Here is an 18434-nt window from a genome sequence, read left to right on the forward strand (position 1 = left end):
GTAATTCTTAAGTGCAGATCTAGGAGTAACCCCTGAGCATTGCTGGGTATAATCCAAAAAGAAAGAAAAAAATCTAAATTTGAAATTTCTGCAAGGATGGGCAAGTTGCATTTATGCTTAATCCCAGATGAATGGAAGACCATGGATCAATGTTTCCAGGGGCTTTATTTGTAATAGCAGAAACCAGGACGAGCTCAGACATTGCTCACTGGGCGAATGGTTAATCAAGCAGCAGTACATCTGTACCGTGGAGTATTATTGAACAGCAAGGAATGAATTAATGACGCAAGTACCATCTCAGATGCATCTCCAGAGAATTATGCTGAGTGAAAAAGATGATCCCAAGAGATTGCATACTGTATAATCCTATTTAGATCAGAACTTTCTGGAATGATGACATTTTAGAAAGAGATTTGTAGGTTAGTGGTTACTGGGGATTAGGGACAAGCTGTCAAATGGGAAGTGAAAATGATAATCAACACAAGGGATTTAATATAGATGTATACATTTACATGAAACTGTTCAGTACCTCTGTACCTTGCTTCAGAGGCATTCAGTATTTTGACTAATAGTAGATATATGAACCTGTTGGCAACAAAATTATATTGATCTTAATGCTAACACCCATTTTTGAATTAAAACTGAAGATCTAAATAAGATCAATTTGTATCACTTCCAGTCTTCTGATGTTATTCTATAATTTTGTAAATATTACCATGGGTGACAGGGGTCGCTGGACAAAGGCACAAGGAATCTCCAAAATATTTCTTAGTATTACATGTGAATTTATAGCTATAGCCCCAAACTTCTAAAGTACTGATGTGTCAGTATGCTTTTTGAAAAAAGGATATTAGTAACAAGTGAAAAAAAAAAAGAGATGGCTTTCTTAGAAAAATACTTGTACTCCAGATTTTAAACTTGTTTGATTTTTCTAAGTTGGGCAGAGAGTTGATTATTTTAGTCAACTAGCTTGGCAAAGTATGAAGATTTTCCTAAGATACCTTCCCAAGTATCTTTCTAGATTTCAAAAGGAAACATCTGGGGCAAATGGCTAGACATGGGTTGATGACCTATAGCATTGTATAGAATCCTAAGTGGAATCAGGGGAAAGCTTTCACAAATCAATTTTCAAATGACTGTTGTTTTACGTCTTACCTGTTTAGGAGATAAATGGATCTGGTTTTTTGGGAATTAAAGCAAAATTGTGGATTTCTACATAAATAATTCCTTCCATACAAGTTCTGTGTTTTGTATTAAAATGAACTTAACTTTTTTACCTGGTTAACATGTGACTGGAGCGATAGCACAGCGGGTAGCGTGTTTGCCTGGGTTCAATTCCTCCGTCCCTCTTGGAAAGCCCGGCAAGCTACCGAGAGTAGCCCGCCCACATGACAGAGCCTGGCAAGCTACCCATAGCGTATTTGATATGCCAAAAGCAATACAACAAGTCTCACAATGGAGACGTTACTGGTGCGCGCTCGAGCAAATCGATGAACAACAGGATGACAGTGCTACTTGCAACAACGAACTTGTGCCATGAGGTAACACCATTTCCTGTTATGCTTGTAGGTCTCAGGCAAGATTATGCTTCTACGTCAGCATCAGTGTCAAGACATAGTTCCAGCGTGTCCTTGAATTCGGGAAAGAAGGGGACTTGTAGCGATCAAGAATTTGATCGCTTCAGCCTGGAGGATGAGGAAGAATTTGATCACTTACCACCACCCCAGCCTCGCCTTCCGAGGTGTGCGACTTTCCAAAGAGGAATCCCCCATTCCCAGACCTTCTCCAGCATCCGGGACTGTCGCAGGAGCCCCAGTTCCCAGTATTTCCCTTCCAGCAGTTACCAGCAGCAGCAGCAGCAGCAGCAGCAGCAGTATTACTCACCTCAAGCCCAGACTCCCGATCAGCAACCAAATAGGACCAGTGCAGGTAGGTCATGTGCTCCCTTGGCGGGTGATGTGTCTGTCGCCGTGAGATGATTCGAGGGTCAGAAACACATGACTCGTCCGGGATTTCAGCACATCTTCCAGGCCTTAGTAGTCTGATCGAAATTTCACTCTGTGCTAACTGGCGTCTCCCTGTAACCCCAGTTCTATAGACTTGAACTCTGAGGAAACACAGTGGCCTGGCGAGCCCAGAGTGAATGGTACAGGTTCAGGGCATCTCCCTGTTGTCGCTGTCGGGCTGAAGGCGAGGCCGGGCGAGTTGTGCTCCTAGCAGAGCTTTAGGGAATCAGGCACCGAGCCACCTCTCTGCTCACCCTTCCTGAACCTTCAGGGGCTTCCTCTGTGTTCCCCGAGGGCCAGTTGGGAAGCTGGGGTAACCATGCTTGAAGGCAGTGCTCGCCACATCCACATTTGGAGGAAGCTTGGGTGGATCTTTGCCTCCTGTTTCCTGCCATCTGCAGTTGGAAACCATGTGGCAGCAGGGATGTGAAGGCTGCAATTTGGTGTGGTCCGGGAGACTTGTTTGCTCTAATGTCAACATGGTGGGTAGGGTTATGTCTTCTGCGCATCTTTTCTTCCCCCTGCCCCCCAGCTCCAGTCCCCCTATTTATCATTTGATTTCCTTCTCTACTCTTTGAAGTTAAAATCCTTGACTGCCAAAGCACTATTGAACCGCTTATGCGATACGCAAGTCCTGGTATAGATTTGTATTAATGTGGTCATGCAAACAGCATGTAATGGGGAGAAACCAACCATATTTTTAGAGCTGTAACTTCTAATTATGATGGAGCGCTGTTTCTTGAGTTGTGCCCAGAAGTGATCAAACAAGGTTATTTAAAAACATTGCCCAACCACATACAAATTGTGTGTGTAATTCCCCGCTAACGTATTTTTAGTGTCTCGCTGTTTCTTTTTCCTTCTCGTACTTACAGCAATGCTCAAAGAGAGCGTTTGAAAGCACTTCGTTTTATGGTTACAAATTTCTCTTTCAGATTTCAAATTTAAAAGAAAAATAGCCCCTCGTATCAGGGAGACCATGTATTCTGGGTGCTGCCTTAGCATTGTGCCTCTAAGGCCTTATTCTTTCCTCTTCTTTATGCATCTTAGAATATCATACCCTAGTTGCCAAGCAGATGCTTGCCGTGCCGAGTATCTGCGTTGTCAGTGGGACCATTGTTCTGCCTCAGAGATATGGAGTGGGCTTGCATGAGGCACTGCTCTGAACAGGATCACATTTCCCCAGACCTGCTCTGTGCTGGGTCCCGGTAGGAAGGTGGACACCCCCCAGCCTGGTGTCCAGCTGTGCTGATTTGATTTTCCCTCAGAGGGGTCTGATCTGCAGAGGAGCATGGAAGGCAGCTGAGGTTTTCTGGACTGGACCTTTAATTAATGAGCAGCTTAAGAACCTAAGTTCTAAAGCCCGGGACACTCAAATTCGCCTTCCACACACACCTTTTATGGCCGCTTGCCTGCGTGCCGCAGGTTCAGTTGCTTAAACTCTAAAATGTGGCCAAAGTAATTTCTCATCCTAGAAAACTCAGTACGATTTCACATCAGCCTGTCTTGCAGTGTCAGTTCATCGTCAGGCACGAATGAGATAGTGGCCGCCACATGCCTGGGGGTAAAAGTGCTGGAAGCAGTGGAGACCGCCTGCCCTTTCCACACTGCCCTCAAACAAGTCAAAAGCTTACTCACCTCTGCCTCAGATCTCTAGGTTTTCCGTGGTCACTGCAAAATATTTTTTAAACTCTTGGAGCCGGGAGTGATAGTACCGAGGGTCAGGCACTAGCCTTAGATCCTGGTATGATCCTTGGCATTTCAGGTGGTCTCCTGAACATCCTCAGGAGTGATCCCTGAGCACAGAGCCAAGGATAAACTCTGAGCACCACTGAGTGTGGCACTCACATACACACACAAAAAAAAAACTGAAAAATAAATCAGTGAATCCAAACTGTGATATAAGAATAGTAACTCTGAAAGTCTCCCAGTATTTTTCTAAATTACTATAGGTGTGTGTGTGTGTGTGTGTGTGTGTGTGTGTGTGTGTGTGTGTGTATCAGTAGAAAAGAGTCACTAATTGTGAGTTTCCAAAAAAAAGCACAGGCACAAGGGAGCATGCAGGACTCGCGCATTCAGGTGGCCAAGAGCCACTCCTCTGTCCAGCCCACACACGGACAAAGGACCAGGGCAACAGAGGAACAGGGCTCTAGGCTGGTTGGTAGACAGTTTGTTTCTCTCTTCTCCCAAACATAGTCCCATTTCTCCCCGTACAGCACAGTCGTAGTCGTAGTTTTGCTCGTAGTCCCAGTCATCACAGTTCTATCACCCTAGTTCCATCCTCCCAGTCCTAGACTAGTTCTTATCTAGTCCCCTCTTACCCTCTGCAGCGTAGTTATATAGAAATCATGAAGGGTGGGGTACGCACAGATGAGGTTGAACATTATCATGACAACAAACAGAGGTAAAGCCACTCCTTCAGGGGAATTTTAGGAGATTAACTCAAGGACAAAACCTCATGTGAGGGTTCAGCACTCTAGATTACTAGGGGATTCCTCAAGGGCAGGATTCCATCTATGGTGTATTACTTTCTCCTTTCTCAGCTAGAAATCCACTTAACCAATCATAGTAAATTTGCTTCTTACTAATATTTCTGGTCATTCTGTATGAACACAGTAAGAGATATACTAGGCTTAAAGGTTGGCTCTTCCTGGGGACACCTCACTATATATCCTCAGGCCAGGTTACTCTTTCCTAACTCCAGCAGGGTCCTTATTCAGTTACTTCTTTTGGAGTCATGACAGAGTTTGTCCATGACCATGCTCTTAACTTATTATACTTCTTATGGCCCTTAGCTTATCCCGTTCCGATGCCAGCATAGCTTACATCTTGCCCTGGGTCCATTCAGTTCCTTTGGGGGTGTTAGGAAGTAAGGGCAACTGAAGCTTCAGTAAATATGATGGATGCCCAGGAGTAAATACTATTTGAGTAGTTAATTCCTGTGTTACAAAAGCATAGCATCAACTGTCTTCTCGTGTCTGTACAAAAAGGACATTGCTAAATAAACCATGCAAAGGACATAAAGGAAAGAGAAGAACAATATAGGATTATCAGTGCCTGATGGAATTGGGTGTGCCTCAGGGGCACTGTTCTGTGATATCTCAATTAAATGTCAGCTCCCTGCGGGAGGAGCAAGGACAACCCAATGTTACCCAGCAACTAGTGTTTTAAAAGAATGAAAAGTAAACAAAGGACCAGAGAGATAGTTAAGGTTAAGGTTAAGACACTTTTCCTTGCACATGGCTGAACCCCTATTCAATCCCCAGCACCAGAGATGGGTCCCTGTTACACACTTGAGGACCACCCCTAGCCCTCTGAGCACAGTTGGGTGTGGCCTAAACCCCCCAAGTATTTAAATGAGAAGCATATGTGTGTGTGTGTGTGTGCGCACATGTGCGTATGTGTATACATATGTGTATACATACACCTGTGTGTATGTATACATATATGCTGCTTCACAGCTCCTACGGCTGCCGTGGTTTATAAGAAAAGGTTCTCAGATTTTCTTAGAACATCTGATGGAATGACAAAATCAAAAGGGACTTGTTTGGAATAATTTGCAGGTATGAGACTTATTAGTTCATGTGCATAGTGACCAATGTTCAGGGGATGACTGTGGAGGTCGGCAGCTAGAGACTCTCTTAAGTGTTCTCCACACGGAAAATGTTGCCAGAGCACCTCAGATCATTAGGCTGCTGATTTTGAGTGAACTTTTGCTTACATTCAGGAAACTTCTACAGAAGCTAAATTTTTCTCAGCCTTGACCTTCAGTCATGCGGCCTTACAGTTTATGAGGTCAGGAGGCCTCCCCTGCCCCTGTGTTGAGGAGGAGGCTCCCTGCAGCAGTTTGGTGAGGAACGGAGCATGGCACGTCCTCACCCAGTGGTGCCAGTAGCTAGGAAGCCTTCATTTTTGTGAGTTTTTTTTCTTTTTGGGTCACACCCGGCACTGCCCAGGGGTCACTCCTTGCTCTGCACTCAGGAATTACTCCTGGTCGTGCTCGGGGGACCACATGGGATACTGGGAATCGAACCCAGGTTGGCTGCATGCAAGGCAAATGCCCTACCTGCTGTGCTATCGCTCCAGCCCCATGTTAGCTGCTATTCTTAGTTTTTTTTTTTTCATTTTTATTCATGTATATTTTGGAATCACCAGGAGATACAAAGCTGTTCATGATGGGGCTTGAGTCATCTGATGTTCTAACACCCATCCCTCCACCAGTGTATATTTCCCATCACCAAAGACCCCAGTTTCCCTCCTGCCACCCCCAGCCCCCAGCCTGCCTCTATGGCAGATACTTTTCTTCTGTCTGTCTGTCTGTCTGTCTGTCTTAATATTAGTTATTTTGTATGGACATAGAGCTACATTAAACTTATAGGGTGGCTCTCTTGGGGACATCTCGCTATAGATCTCAGACTATAGTGCTCAGACCAGATTAATTTTTCCTAACCCTAGCAGGGTCCTAGTCTAGTTGTTACTTTTTGGATCATGACAGAATTTGTCCATGACAATGCTCTAAACTTATAGTTAAGTATTATGGCGCTTTGGCCTGGCCCATTTAGATGCCAAGGTTGCTCACAGGTTGCCCTGGGTCCATCGGTCCCTTGTCAGGACCCTGCTTTGGGGGTGCAAAGAAGTAAGGGAAACTGAGGCTTACGTGGAGAGAACAGATGCCCAGGAGTGAATATCATTCGGAGTCAACTAACTTCCAAATTGCAAAAGCATAGCATTAACTGTCTTCCTGTGTCTTTACTAAAAGGACATTGCTTTGAATTAACCATGCAAAGGACTTAAGGGGAAGAGAAAAGCAATATTTATAAGTTAACAGAGTCTGATTGGGAGATACAGGTGATTGACCTGTTGGGGAAGCAGAGCACAAAAAGGTTATAGATAAACACAGAGGAATGGGAGCACTGTGATGGGAGTAACCCAGTAAACCTAAGTTACCTAAGGCAAGGCAGAAAGGACAAACCAGTGTTATCCTACAATAAAGAATAAATAGAAATGAGCAGTGGCCACAGAGCCAGCTCTAAAGTGGCTTGGATAATCATTTGATTGGATAATGGTTTGCAGGGCAAGTCTTACAAAATAACATTCTTAAGGGCCTAAAAGAGAATAAAGTGGGTAGGGCGCTTGTCTTGCACTGGCTGACCTGAGTTTGATCTCTGCCAGGACATGTGGTCCCCTAAGCACCGCCAGGAGTTTTCCCTGAGCGCAGAGCCAGGAGTAAGCCCTGAGCACTGCCAGGTGTGGCCTCATCTTCCCAAAGATGAAATTGTTCCCTGTGGGACAGAACAGAACTTGAGGTAATTAAGTGAAATATATAAGGAAGTGACACGGTTACCAAAATGGTTGCAGTCACCTGTGGAATGCAGCTAACTGAAGCAAATGAACGGGCAATGGGCGAGCCTCCTGGATTCAGTGACAACTCAGGTGTTTCACTTCAGGGAAGCGGATGGGTAGAGGGGGTCGTTCTGTTGGGGAGATGTCACTGGCACTTCCAGGTGGGTGGCTGAGGAGAATCCTAGAGACACACAGAGGCATCAAGTTCAAGTAGAGAGGTGTTTTTATGTTGCAAACTAATGATAAAGTGCATAACAAGAACAAGACACAGTCATCACCTTGTATTGACAAGAGACATTTTTTCCTGCCAGCTATTGTGATGTTAAATTGTCTATGGAAAAAGGGGTTGGAGGGACTAGCTGGGAAGAAGCTTTTAAGAAGATCCTGTGAAAATGTGGGTAAGCGTTAATGAGGTCCAGCTGATTTGGTGACAGAAAAATCAGTGGGTACAGGCCAGGCAGCCTTCACGGGGTTTGGGGGGCCCAGGGCACGTGAGGCAGGAGGTTCTCCAGACCTCTGGTGGTATGAGGTCACCTTCTGGGCTGCAATCTGGGAACCAGTGTGACACCTGGCTGTGAAGCGGAGCAAGAAATGGATCTGGTTGGGGCTGAGTTACCAGATAGAGTCTTTGTTTCTGGAGCCGGAGTGACCCGATTTCTGTGAACCTTAGCTCTCGGAGTGCCGTTTGTGTCAATGAAGGGAGAAAGATCGTGTCACAGCCTGGCCCTGGCCACAGCCTTGTGGCAGATTCCATATCTCAGCCGTGCCCAGGTCTCTGCTGGGCGCTGCTGCCCTCTGGTGGCCCGTGATCCTCCTCTCGGTGCAGAGGAGGAGATGGACACCTCAGCCGGGACTTTCAGCCTCCAGCCTTATCCTCGCATATGCAAACGTGTGGGCGGCTCTGAAATTTCACACATTTGTGTTGGACGTCAGTTTTGTTGGACATCAGCTGAGTAATGGGGCAATGAATATCTCAAAACACCACGTTAGAGTTTGAGTAATTTTCTCCATTCTGATGAACGTTGGTTTTGACTCTTCTAGGTCTTTCAAAATCATTCTTGATTTGTAACAGTGTCTGATGCTTTCCTGTGTCTTTTCCCGTGCCTGTATTGATGACCTTCAACATAATTCCCTTCCCTTGCTATCTAGACACGAGTGACGAACGAATTCACTGGTTTCTCTTTTTCTAGAAATGAGTTTCCTTCGAGGTCCGAAGCCCGCGTGGTGGAACCTCTCAGATATTAAGGGTTTCCCATGGGAAGTTGCTTTTATGTAATGCATGCGGTGATTGTTCTTTTTTTTTTTAATTACTTATTTTATTGAATCACCGTCTGGAAAGTTACAAAGTTTTCAGGCTTATGTCTCAGTTATACAATGCTTATGTCTCAGTTATACACCCGTCCCTTCACCAGTGCCCATATTGTTCTTGAGCCAAGTAGGGTCGTTTGCTTTTTTTTTTTTAATTTTTATTAAATCACCATGTGGAAAGTTACAAAGTTCTCAGGTTTATATGTCAGTTATACAATATTCAAACACCCATCCCTTCACCAGTGCCCACATTCCACCACCAGAAACCCCAGTATACCCCCCGCCCCCACCCCCTACCCCCTACTGTATAACTAATGAATTTCACTTCATTTTTTCTTTACCTTGATTACATTCCATAATTCAACACAAAACTCACTATAGTTGTTGGAGTTTCCAACCAAGAGAGACAGACCTGCTACCAAGGAAGCATTTGATAATTAGTTTTCCATTGCTGGAAATGAAGAGATATGTAGCCCCACTGCTACAAGTACATAACTCTCTCTCTCTCTTTTTTTTTTCCTTTTTCCTTTTCCTTTTTTTTTTTCTTTTTCCCCTCATCCCCCTTCCTGCACCTCATAGTATGGTGTACGCCACGCCACGTCGGCCAGCGTGGGGCTTTTGCTTAGTTCACAGTCCAAAGGTGGCTGCTACATTAAAAACCTTCAATATTTCAACAAAAACTTACTGTTATTATTTGGAGTTTCCCCCCCAAGTCAGACCTGTTCAAATGGAACCGTTTCACATTGCTGACAATTATAAATGTTAAGTCGCGCGGACATCCGCGCGGTTTTGGATTTCTGTATAAAGTCCAGGGAAAATTCTGCCAGAAATTACATAGCCCAGCTCACAGTCCCAGTGCATTGCTGTAAGAAGTCTCTGAATTCAAAGTCTTTAGGCGCAGAGGGTCCGATTCGCGCTCAGCGGCTCCGGATTTATCTGGGCCGAGGGCGTGCCGGTTACGCCCCCTTCCCATGAGTTCCTGGGAGCCCCAAAAGTAAAAACCGAATACCTGTGGGTTTGGAGTCACAGAAGATGGCGCCTGCCACATGGGTGCTGCCAGCCCGCCGCTTTCCGTGCAGGAAGACAGGGTGGGGAGGAAAAAAAAATCCACCCCCGGCAGCACAGAGTTGTAGCCCAGTTCGGTGTCCCAGTGCATCGCTATCGGATGCTGCGCTGGATGCCCGAATGTGTTACATCTTTGGAATCAAAGTCTTTAGGCACAGAGGGTCCCAGGGTCGTTTGCTTTTGAAAGCGAGTGTTCTGGTGGCTCCAAGGTGTGTGGTTTCTAATATGGTCACGTTCTCTTCCCCTCTAGACAAGCTCCGAAGGAGTATGCCCAACCTCGCCCGCGTGCCCAGCACCACCGCCGTCAGCAGCAGCGTGACTTCCCCGGTCACCGTGCGAAATAGTCAGAGTTTTGACTCCAGTTTGCACGGCGCTGGAAACGGAATTTCAAGGATACAGTCTTGTAGTAAGCATAACTGTTTTTGCTTTTTTTTTTTTTGTCTGATTTTAGTCAGTTATGACAGGATTAGGGAAAATTCCTCACTATTCATTCTCTCCCAACCCCTTGGAATAACGTAACAAAAAATTTCTCTTGATGGCATCTGTTTAATTTCATCATAATTGTGAGCTAGTTTTCCCTGATACCTCGGTAACCAATCAATTGATTAGTGAATTAGCAGTTGGAGCAATAATAAAGCAGGGAGGGCACTTGCCTTGCACGCAGCTGACCCGGGTTCAATCTCCAGCATTCCAAATGGTCTCCCAAGCCCTTATAGGAGTAATTCCTGAGCTCAGAGGCAGGAGAAAGCCCTGAGCATTGCCAGGCGTGGCCCTCAAGCTAAAAAACAAAAAAACAAAAAAACAAAAAACCAACACAGCCAGTTAGTAAGTTAGATGTAATCATCTGTCTTTGAGAAAAGCAGTGGAAATTCTGTGTGGAGGTTGATTTGCCCACTCAGCAGACAAAGATGCCTTCTTGGTAGATCACTCTCTTCATTGCTATTTATTTGACACCGTTATTCTGAAGGGAACATACTGGTTCTGCTTCCCTGTTGCTTTGGGTTTTCCTCACTCCCCCTGCTCCCACTTTAGTGCTAACTCGGGTTCTGTCAGCTTCGGTTCTCCCTTACCATACAAACTGCTCTTCTCTGCACATCAGCCCACAAGGGCACTGATTGAGGTCAGCGGCTGTTCAATCAGGGTTCCTCTGATTCCTTTGCGTGGGCCTTCCCATCTCCCCCTCCATACACACATGCACACATACACATGTACACACACGTACACACACACACACACACACCCCACGGCCGCCCAGTCTTTTTTTTTTTTTTTTCGGTCACATCTGGTGATGCACAGGGGTTACTCCTGGCTCTGCACTCAGGAATTACCCCTGGCGGTGTTCAGGGGACCATATGGGATGCTGGGAATCGAACCTGGGTTGACCGAGTGCAAGGCAAATGCCCTACCCGCTATGCTATCGCTCCAGCCCTGGCCGCCCAGTCTTATGCTGTTGATGTATCAGAGGTAACGCTGAGGCTGCCCAGGGAGCAGACTCCAGGCCTCCAGGGCTCAGGCCCGGTACTGACCCACCCAGACTGGGAGACCGGCAGCACGCAGGCCCAGAGTCATCAGCCCAGTGCTTAGCAGCTGGTCTGATTCCCTTTTTCTTAGCTCTAATTTTGGGGTGCAAGTGGCATTTCCCCAACACGTGATCGGCTTTTATTCCTTTGCCTAAGTTCCTCGGATCAGAATGGCTTTTTTTTCCCCCTACAGAAGCACTGGACTGTTCATATTGTATTAGTTTTTTGACTCTGTTCCGATGGCAGCCCGACCAGCTGGTTTAGGGTGGTCTTGTTTTACAAATGAGGAACCCATTTTAGCTACTGGGTTTTTATATGCCTCTCCCTGCAATGCTCAGGGGACCATGCAGTGCCCAGCATAGATCGTTGGCTTCCTGCCCACCTTGCATGTGTGCCAGTGTGTTGAGCTCTCTCTCCCACCCATACTTCCAGAGAGGCTGGGAAACTGTCTAGTCCAAGGGCATGGAGGGAAAGGAATAGAGATGAAAAGGTTTCTGCTTCCTCTTCCTCATTCACCAGCATCCTCCTTCATCATATATACTCCTGCTTAGCTTTGTAATCCACCCAAATACCAGACCCATTGAAAAGCTCCACTGAAGACCTCCTGGTATGGAGTTTTGGTTCTCACCTGTTACTTCCTGTATCCAGCTATTTCTTTCTCATATAAGAAGTCCATTGTTCCCTTTGGCCTTAGGCCTGAGTTTTTCTTATCTTTCTATCCTAGGGGTCTGGCACATAATGAGCTTTCAGTAAAGATTTGAGTAAATGAATAAGACACACACATACACACACACACACACACACACACACACACACACACACACACACTAGGTTTGTATTGTAGGCCTTGATCTGCTGATACTGGAATTAACTTAAGTTGTGGAAAGGCAGAAAAGAGAGTCTATGAAGTTTGCTGATGGTGGGAAACTGAGCTACTTTTAGTTAAGGAGATTCAGATAACAGATCCAATACTTCCTGATGAAATTTCACTGAAGTTGATAGTCCATTCTGAACCTGATTACAAAAGTCAGTGGCATGAGTGTAGAATGGGGAAAATAGCTGCTTTGACGGTACCAGAGGTATGATAATTATCAAGGAAATTATTAGTGATTAGTTCAGGGTAGATTAAAAAGATGATTTGAGAAAAATACAGGAAATGCAAGGTAGAATGAGCTGCACACTTCAGAGAATAGCCAGTTTTCTACTGAAAAGTGCTGTGAGTTTGTAAAGTGATACAGGAAGCAACTTGAAAGATGCTCTGAGCGAGCTCATTGGAGCCGTGGAATAATGTCAGTGATGGGTTAGAGCCTGTCCGATGCAGCCAGGAGCCAGGGGCTGTGCTTCCATGAATAAGTAAACAGGGATGAGTCCCATGCACCAGTTGAAGGCCTGGGTTGTTGGTAAACAGAAAGCAGAGTCACGGTTCCTCTTTCCAGGAGCTGCATGGAATTCTCTTTGACGCCCTGGAAGAAAGATCTGTGAGGCTCCCAAGTTTCTGTCCTTGGTTATCCGTGTGCCCGGAAGCTCTGTGCCAGGGGTTGGGCGTTTAGGGGAGATGAAGCTTCTGTAGCCAGAGAGGGCCCCTGTTGAGTTTGCTGCCCCGTGATGGGGGAGATAACCCTCACTGGCACTTGGCAAGTGGGTGTCAGGCACCATTGTCCAGCTTGAGGCCAGAGTGATTGGTCAGACCATCCCGTCAGCCCTCTGAGACCAAGTCTCTCTGGCCCACCTGTGCCACCCTCGTCTTCCCTGTTCATCGTGGGCCCCACTTCTGTTTTCCATAAAGGCGTGCTCACCGTGGCTGTAAGGAGGGCCCAGTGGCTGGAGGGCCAGCAAGCAAGCAGCTACCTCAAGACAGGTTTGAGCAGAAAGACAGGAGGCAGCTCCCGGAAGTGGCTCCCAAGTCAAGTCAGGTGCCCCAAAAACATTGCAGGTGCGCAACGGTATTCCAGTCAAGGATGAGCATTTGCCTGGGGCCAAATGCTGGCCGGAAGCGGATGTCCAGAGTCTGCCACCACCTCCTCCATTGAGTGGGTAGGGTGGCCTCTGTGTCTTTAGCTCAGCAGAAAATGTCGTGTCTGACATTCTCTCTCTCTCTGTCTCTGTCTGTCTCTCTCTCTCTCTCATGTCCCTTTCTCCTCTAGTTCCATCCCCGGGGCAGCTCCAGCATCGGATCCACAGCGTCGGGCACTTCCCGGTGTCGGCCCGGCAGCCCCTGAAAGCCACGGCCTACGTGAGCCCCACGGTGCAGGGCAGCAGCAGCCTGCCCGCGTCCAATGGCCTGCAGCTCTACCCGTCCTCGGGCATCCCGGCCCCCAGCAAAGCCGCGGCCTCCGGGATTGGGGCCCGCAGCTCGCTTCCCAGACCCTCTTTGGCAATAAATGGAAGTAACCTGCCTCGCAGCAAAATTGCACAGCCTGTTAGAAGGTGAGAAGGCCCCCCTCCCTCCCCGCCCCTCCCCGCAGATCCCCCTCGGCTCCCACTTCTCCCAACATCACTGGCCTCAGTTTTCTTTTGGCTCGGGCCAACGTCGGCACCCAGGTCCCCCTTCCCTGCACAGGCAGCTTGGCAGCTGGTCTTCCGCTGGGAGGCCATGGGTATCCTTCGTGTGGTCAGCACCCCCTTCTCTCTGATCTCATCAGTCACTCCTGGGTTATTGTCCGCTGTTTTGGCTTTAAGTTAGCTGGTAAGCACCCCCTCCAAAGCTTTCAGGGTTCCCTTCCCCCAAGGGATTTGCCTCCCTGCCCCCTCTTCCACTTGGGTTAACTGGGATCATATCTCCGGCCAAAGCCGAAGCTCTTGCGACACGTGGGGCTCCCTTCAGCTCCCCCTTTCCCATCTCCTCTATCTCATGAATCACCATCTGACAGGATGGATGGATGGATGGATGGATGGATGGGGAGGGGTTGATTGATGGAAGGGATGGCTGGGTAGGTATATGATGGGAGGGAGGGAGGGAGGGAAGGGATGGCTGGGTAGGTATATGATGGGAGGGAGGGATGGATGGATGGATGGAAGGAAGGAAGAGAAGGGTGGATTGTTGGAAGGGATGGATGAGTGGGCATATGAATGATGGGAGGGAGGGATGGAGGGATGAATGGAAGGAAGGTTGGGGTTGATTGATGAAAGGGATGGATGGGTGGGTATATGGATGATGGAAGGAAGGAAGGAAGGAAGGAAGGAAGGAAGGAAGGAAGGAAGGAAGGAAGGAAGGAAGGAAGGAAGGAAGGAAGGAAGGGAGGGAGGGAGGGAGGGAGGGGAGGATTGATGGAAGAGATAGATGGGTTGGGTATATGAATGATGGGAGGGAGGGATGGAGGGTTGGATGATGGGAGGAAGGAAGAGGTGGATTGATGGGAGGGTGGGATGGGTGGATGGATAAATGAGTGAGTAAGAGGTGGTTGGATGGGTGAGAGGGAGAGAGGGATGGGTGAATAGGTGAATGGGTATTGGAGGATGGGTGGATGTGTGGGTAAGTGAATGGGCGAATGGATGGCTGGGTGAGTTGGTAAATGGATGGATGGGTGGGTGGGTGGATGTTGGGTGGGTGTTGGTGGATGGATGGATGTATGGATGAGTGGGTGGCTGGATGAATCATGGACGCATTGGTGGATAGATGGGTGGGTAGCTGGCTAGCTGGATGCTAATTAATTTATGGTCTGATTTACCTTATTAGGATGTAAACTCCTTGGGGGTATGGTGGGGAGTTAATATATATCCCTCATACGGAGAACTAACTATGCATAGCACAGGATAGGTTTGTAAGTATTGGTTGAATCAGTCATATTTTTTATTTTTTTCTCTTAGAAATGATTTTTTAAGTTTTCTTTAAAAGTTTTAAAATGAGAAATATCAGACCTTAATCTTAGACTGCGATTCACATAGTTACTCGTAGTTGAGTTTGGGGTACAGTGTTCTAGCACCGTCCCACCACCAGTGTTCATTTCCCGCCATCAGTGGCCCATGTTCCCTCCCAACCCCTAGTCCGCCTCTTCAGCAGGCACATTTTGACATTCGGTGTCTGTCATTAAAAACAATAGCAATCAGCAGAATGAGCAAAAACTGTTTAAAATGTGTATGTACACACGTACATGTTCCACTCACTCTATAGAAAAAGCATCTTGTGACATTTAGTTGGAGGCTTTATTGTCTTAATACTAAGTTTAGGTAACTTGTTTTCCGCCCAAAGTCCAGATTCCTTCAAGGTACTACATCTTATTTATTTTTGTATTTTGGTTTTGGGGCCACCTGTGCCCGTGCTCAGGGCTTACTCCTGGCTCTGCACTCAGGGATCACTCTGGTGGTGCTCTGGGGATCACATGTGATGCCAGTTTGGGACCCAGCCAGGGTTGGCAAGGCAAGTGTCCTGCCTCTACTAGCTCTCTGGCCCCAGCAGGTAGCATTTTAAGCATAATATATACTCATCAGAAGTCAGTTATCTTGGAGTAGCTTATGGCTATTAAAAAACTAAAAAGTCTGTAATTGTGTGTTGAGGAGAGCTTGGAAAGGGAGAAAATGAAGACAGTAAAAGTGCAGGTAACTCAGAAGAAATTAAGGTATGAAGGAGGAGCTGAAGAGAGCCCCAGGAAAAGTGTGAAAGTGGGAGGAGATAATTTCTTCTCTCTGCATCTACACGTATAAGTAGCTACGTGTGCCGTCTTATTTTCTGATTAGAAGTAACAGGTGTTCGGATAAAAAATAAATACATTCTCAGAAGCTGCTGAGAAACACAAAGTAAAGAAAGACTAACTTATAACCCTTCTCCTCAGATGGAAAATTATTGTGGTGTGTGTTTGTTTAATAAATTCCACCTTACCCTGCCCCCTGCCCCTCATAATGCAGAGCTGTGCTGTACTTAAGGCTGAATAGCGTTGCATATTTACTATGTATGGGCTATTGTGAATTGTCCATTAATCTTTCGGATGCGTGTCTCCATGTTAATCTCCTGCAAAAGTTGTCTTTGCCAGAACATAATAGGGGGTCTGTTTCCCTAACCAGAGGCAAACACCAGCAATCATCATTCTTTTAACATTCTTTACAGGTAGGACAGGCAACTACTTGTCAGGGCAAAACTGATTCCTGTTGAACTTGCCACCTTTGCACTCAGTAAAGTTGCCCCATTCGTGTCCTTGGGTCATTTTTCAGTTAGGTTGTTTTCTTTCTCTCAAAGTAGTCTTTGCTTATTAACAACTGTTGACTGCTTTTCACTCCTGATGCAAGTCTGCTTGTATGTGCACATACGTCCTGCCTGGGAATGACGTGTGTCCTGAGAGCTATGGTCCAGACAGCTGTCTGAGAACTGAGTTTCTAGCAGCTGCTGAGATTCTCAGCAGAATGTGCTGAGAGGATCCCTGGGTGCTCTGGGAGGGACCCAGCAGGTGCTCATGGGAGAGGAGAGTGGGTGGGGCCGGCCAGAGGCAGTGAGGCCCCAGCAGCCTGTTCATAACCTGTTTCCTTTTCTCATCCCCTCTAGTTTCCTTCAGCCTCCAAAGCCTCTGTCTTCGCTCAGCACTCTGAGGGATGGAAATTGGAGAGACGGTTGCTACTGATGCTGTTTGATTCTGCCCTTGGAGTGCAGAAAGGAAGTGTGGAAATGAGGGTGGTGTTACCTAGCGGGCTGGGTAACAGAGGGTGTCGGGGATATTCTTTCCCTTTTGCATTTTAACATTACTGCATCGTTTTATCCACGGACCAATCACCAGAGACTAATTATTGCACTTAAATATTTGCCTGAGATACTGCAGCATTCTCCAAACCCACAATTGCAGTATTGTGACACTTAGATCTAGGAAGTTTTTGTAGAACTGCTACGTACCTGGAATACTTTTTTTTTTTTGAGAGAATCAAGATGTATCAATAATTCTTTCTTTGCTATATGATTTTTTTTAAGGAACCTGTTCACTGTACTTACATGTTCTAAACATTTTTTTTCATTCCATGTTCTGTGTTTTAATACTTTCCATATCTACAGCTAGGTTCTATGACACATGCTTTGAAATTTACTTTTTTATAGTTTACAGGAATTTTTATTTTTTGTGCCTATTTCATTTTACACCTATGTGAACCATGATGAAACAACTTAAATTTTGTGCCATAAAAATATTTTTGTGGTAAGGTACTATTTTTTTAGCTCTAGCGATAGATCAACAAAAATTCAACCATTCCAACTTGAGAGACATAACGTTATGTTGAAAGAGCACAACATAATCTGAAGCATTGCCAGGAGATAGCCAGACAGCAGTTTTTAAGTCTTGTCATTTTCATTGTTAATTTATTGTCCTACCTGGGTTTCATACTTACAGTGGCATCACAGGCTCATTGAACTCAGTACCTGCGATGATTGCTGTGTACCACCATTGGTTTTCAATACTTTATTACAGAGGATAAAACTGTAATGTTTTATTAACGATGCTTCTGAAAATGAATGCATTTTAAAGCAAATAAATCTTTTTGATAGACCTTTTACAAAACCCATTTGCACTAACGAATGCTTTCTTATGGGATATGACTTAATATTTGTTACTGTGTACACTGCTGTTTTGGAATGTTCAGAAATAAAGACTATTTCAGCAATCCCAGGTCATGCATCCGTGCAACGCAAGCAGTATGAATGCCACATGTGTGTTTCACCACAGCAACAAAGGAGGTTCATTTTGCTGTGTTCTTATGTAGGACTTCTTATATTCTAAAGTGGGTGAACAAAATATTCAGTTTCTAAAAGTTATTTCTTTCTCTAGAATACTCCTAAGAAACGCAAATTTTCCATTGGTAGTGAGGTCTCGGTGCCACGTGGAAAAGGCCACGAGAAGTCACCAAGTCTCTTGCCTCCAAGTTCATTCCGGAATGAATACCATTGATGGAAATTTTAATATTTTAAAGGGGTTGAATTCCTTTCTCAGCTTCAGTCAAATCACAGAACACTATCCTTAGTCTACATTTGACACTTGTTGGGAAACTTTCTCACCTGAAAGGTACTGTGGAAAGATTAGGCAAAGATGTCAATGTTAAATTTTAAAGTTGAGTTCTACCCTAAGGCCGTTAGAGACTTCTATTTATAACTAGTGTGCCTTTCTTTCTGTGAATTTAAAATCAAAAGACTGGCATTGAACTTACATGTTCGATGTGAGCCGGGGGAGGAAGGAATCAAAGGGAAAGTAAAATCTTTGGAGCACTTCGGTGACAAGAACATGTAGAT

At 45.9% G+C, this 18434-nt stretch overlaps 1 protein-coding gene across 2 annotated transcripts in view; it reads left to right on the plus strand.

Moving 5' to 3' along the window:
• The window catches only part of SLAIN1 (SLAIN motif family member 1), a 54405-nt gene extending 36577 nt beyond the window's left edge, over positions 1-17828 (plus strand). For both annotated transcript variants that reach the window (XM_055118865.1, XM_055118871.1), the window contains 4 exons: positions 1570-1929; positions 9970-10125; positions 13384-13666; positions 16713-17828. In XM_055118865.1, coding sequence (XP_054974840.1) covers positions 1570-1929; positions 9970-10125; positions 13384-13666; positions 16713-16788 — 875 coding nt within the window. In that variant the 3' untranslated portion in view covers positions 16789-17828. The remainder of the gene's footprint in view (positions 1-1569; positions 1930-9969; positions 10126-13383; positions 13667-16712) is intronic.
• The last annotated feature ends 606 nt before the right edge of the window (positions 17829-18434 follow it).

Source organism: Sorex araneus, chromosome 1, assembly GCF_027595985.1.
Source record: "Sorex araneus isolate mSorAra2 chromosome 1, mSorAra2.pri, whole genome shotgun sequence".
NCBI classification, from domain to species: domain Eukaryota; kingdom Metazoa; phylum Chordata; class Mammalia; order Eulipotyphla; family Soricidae; genus Sorex; species Sorex araneus.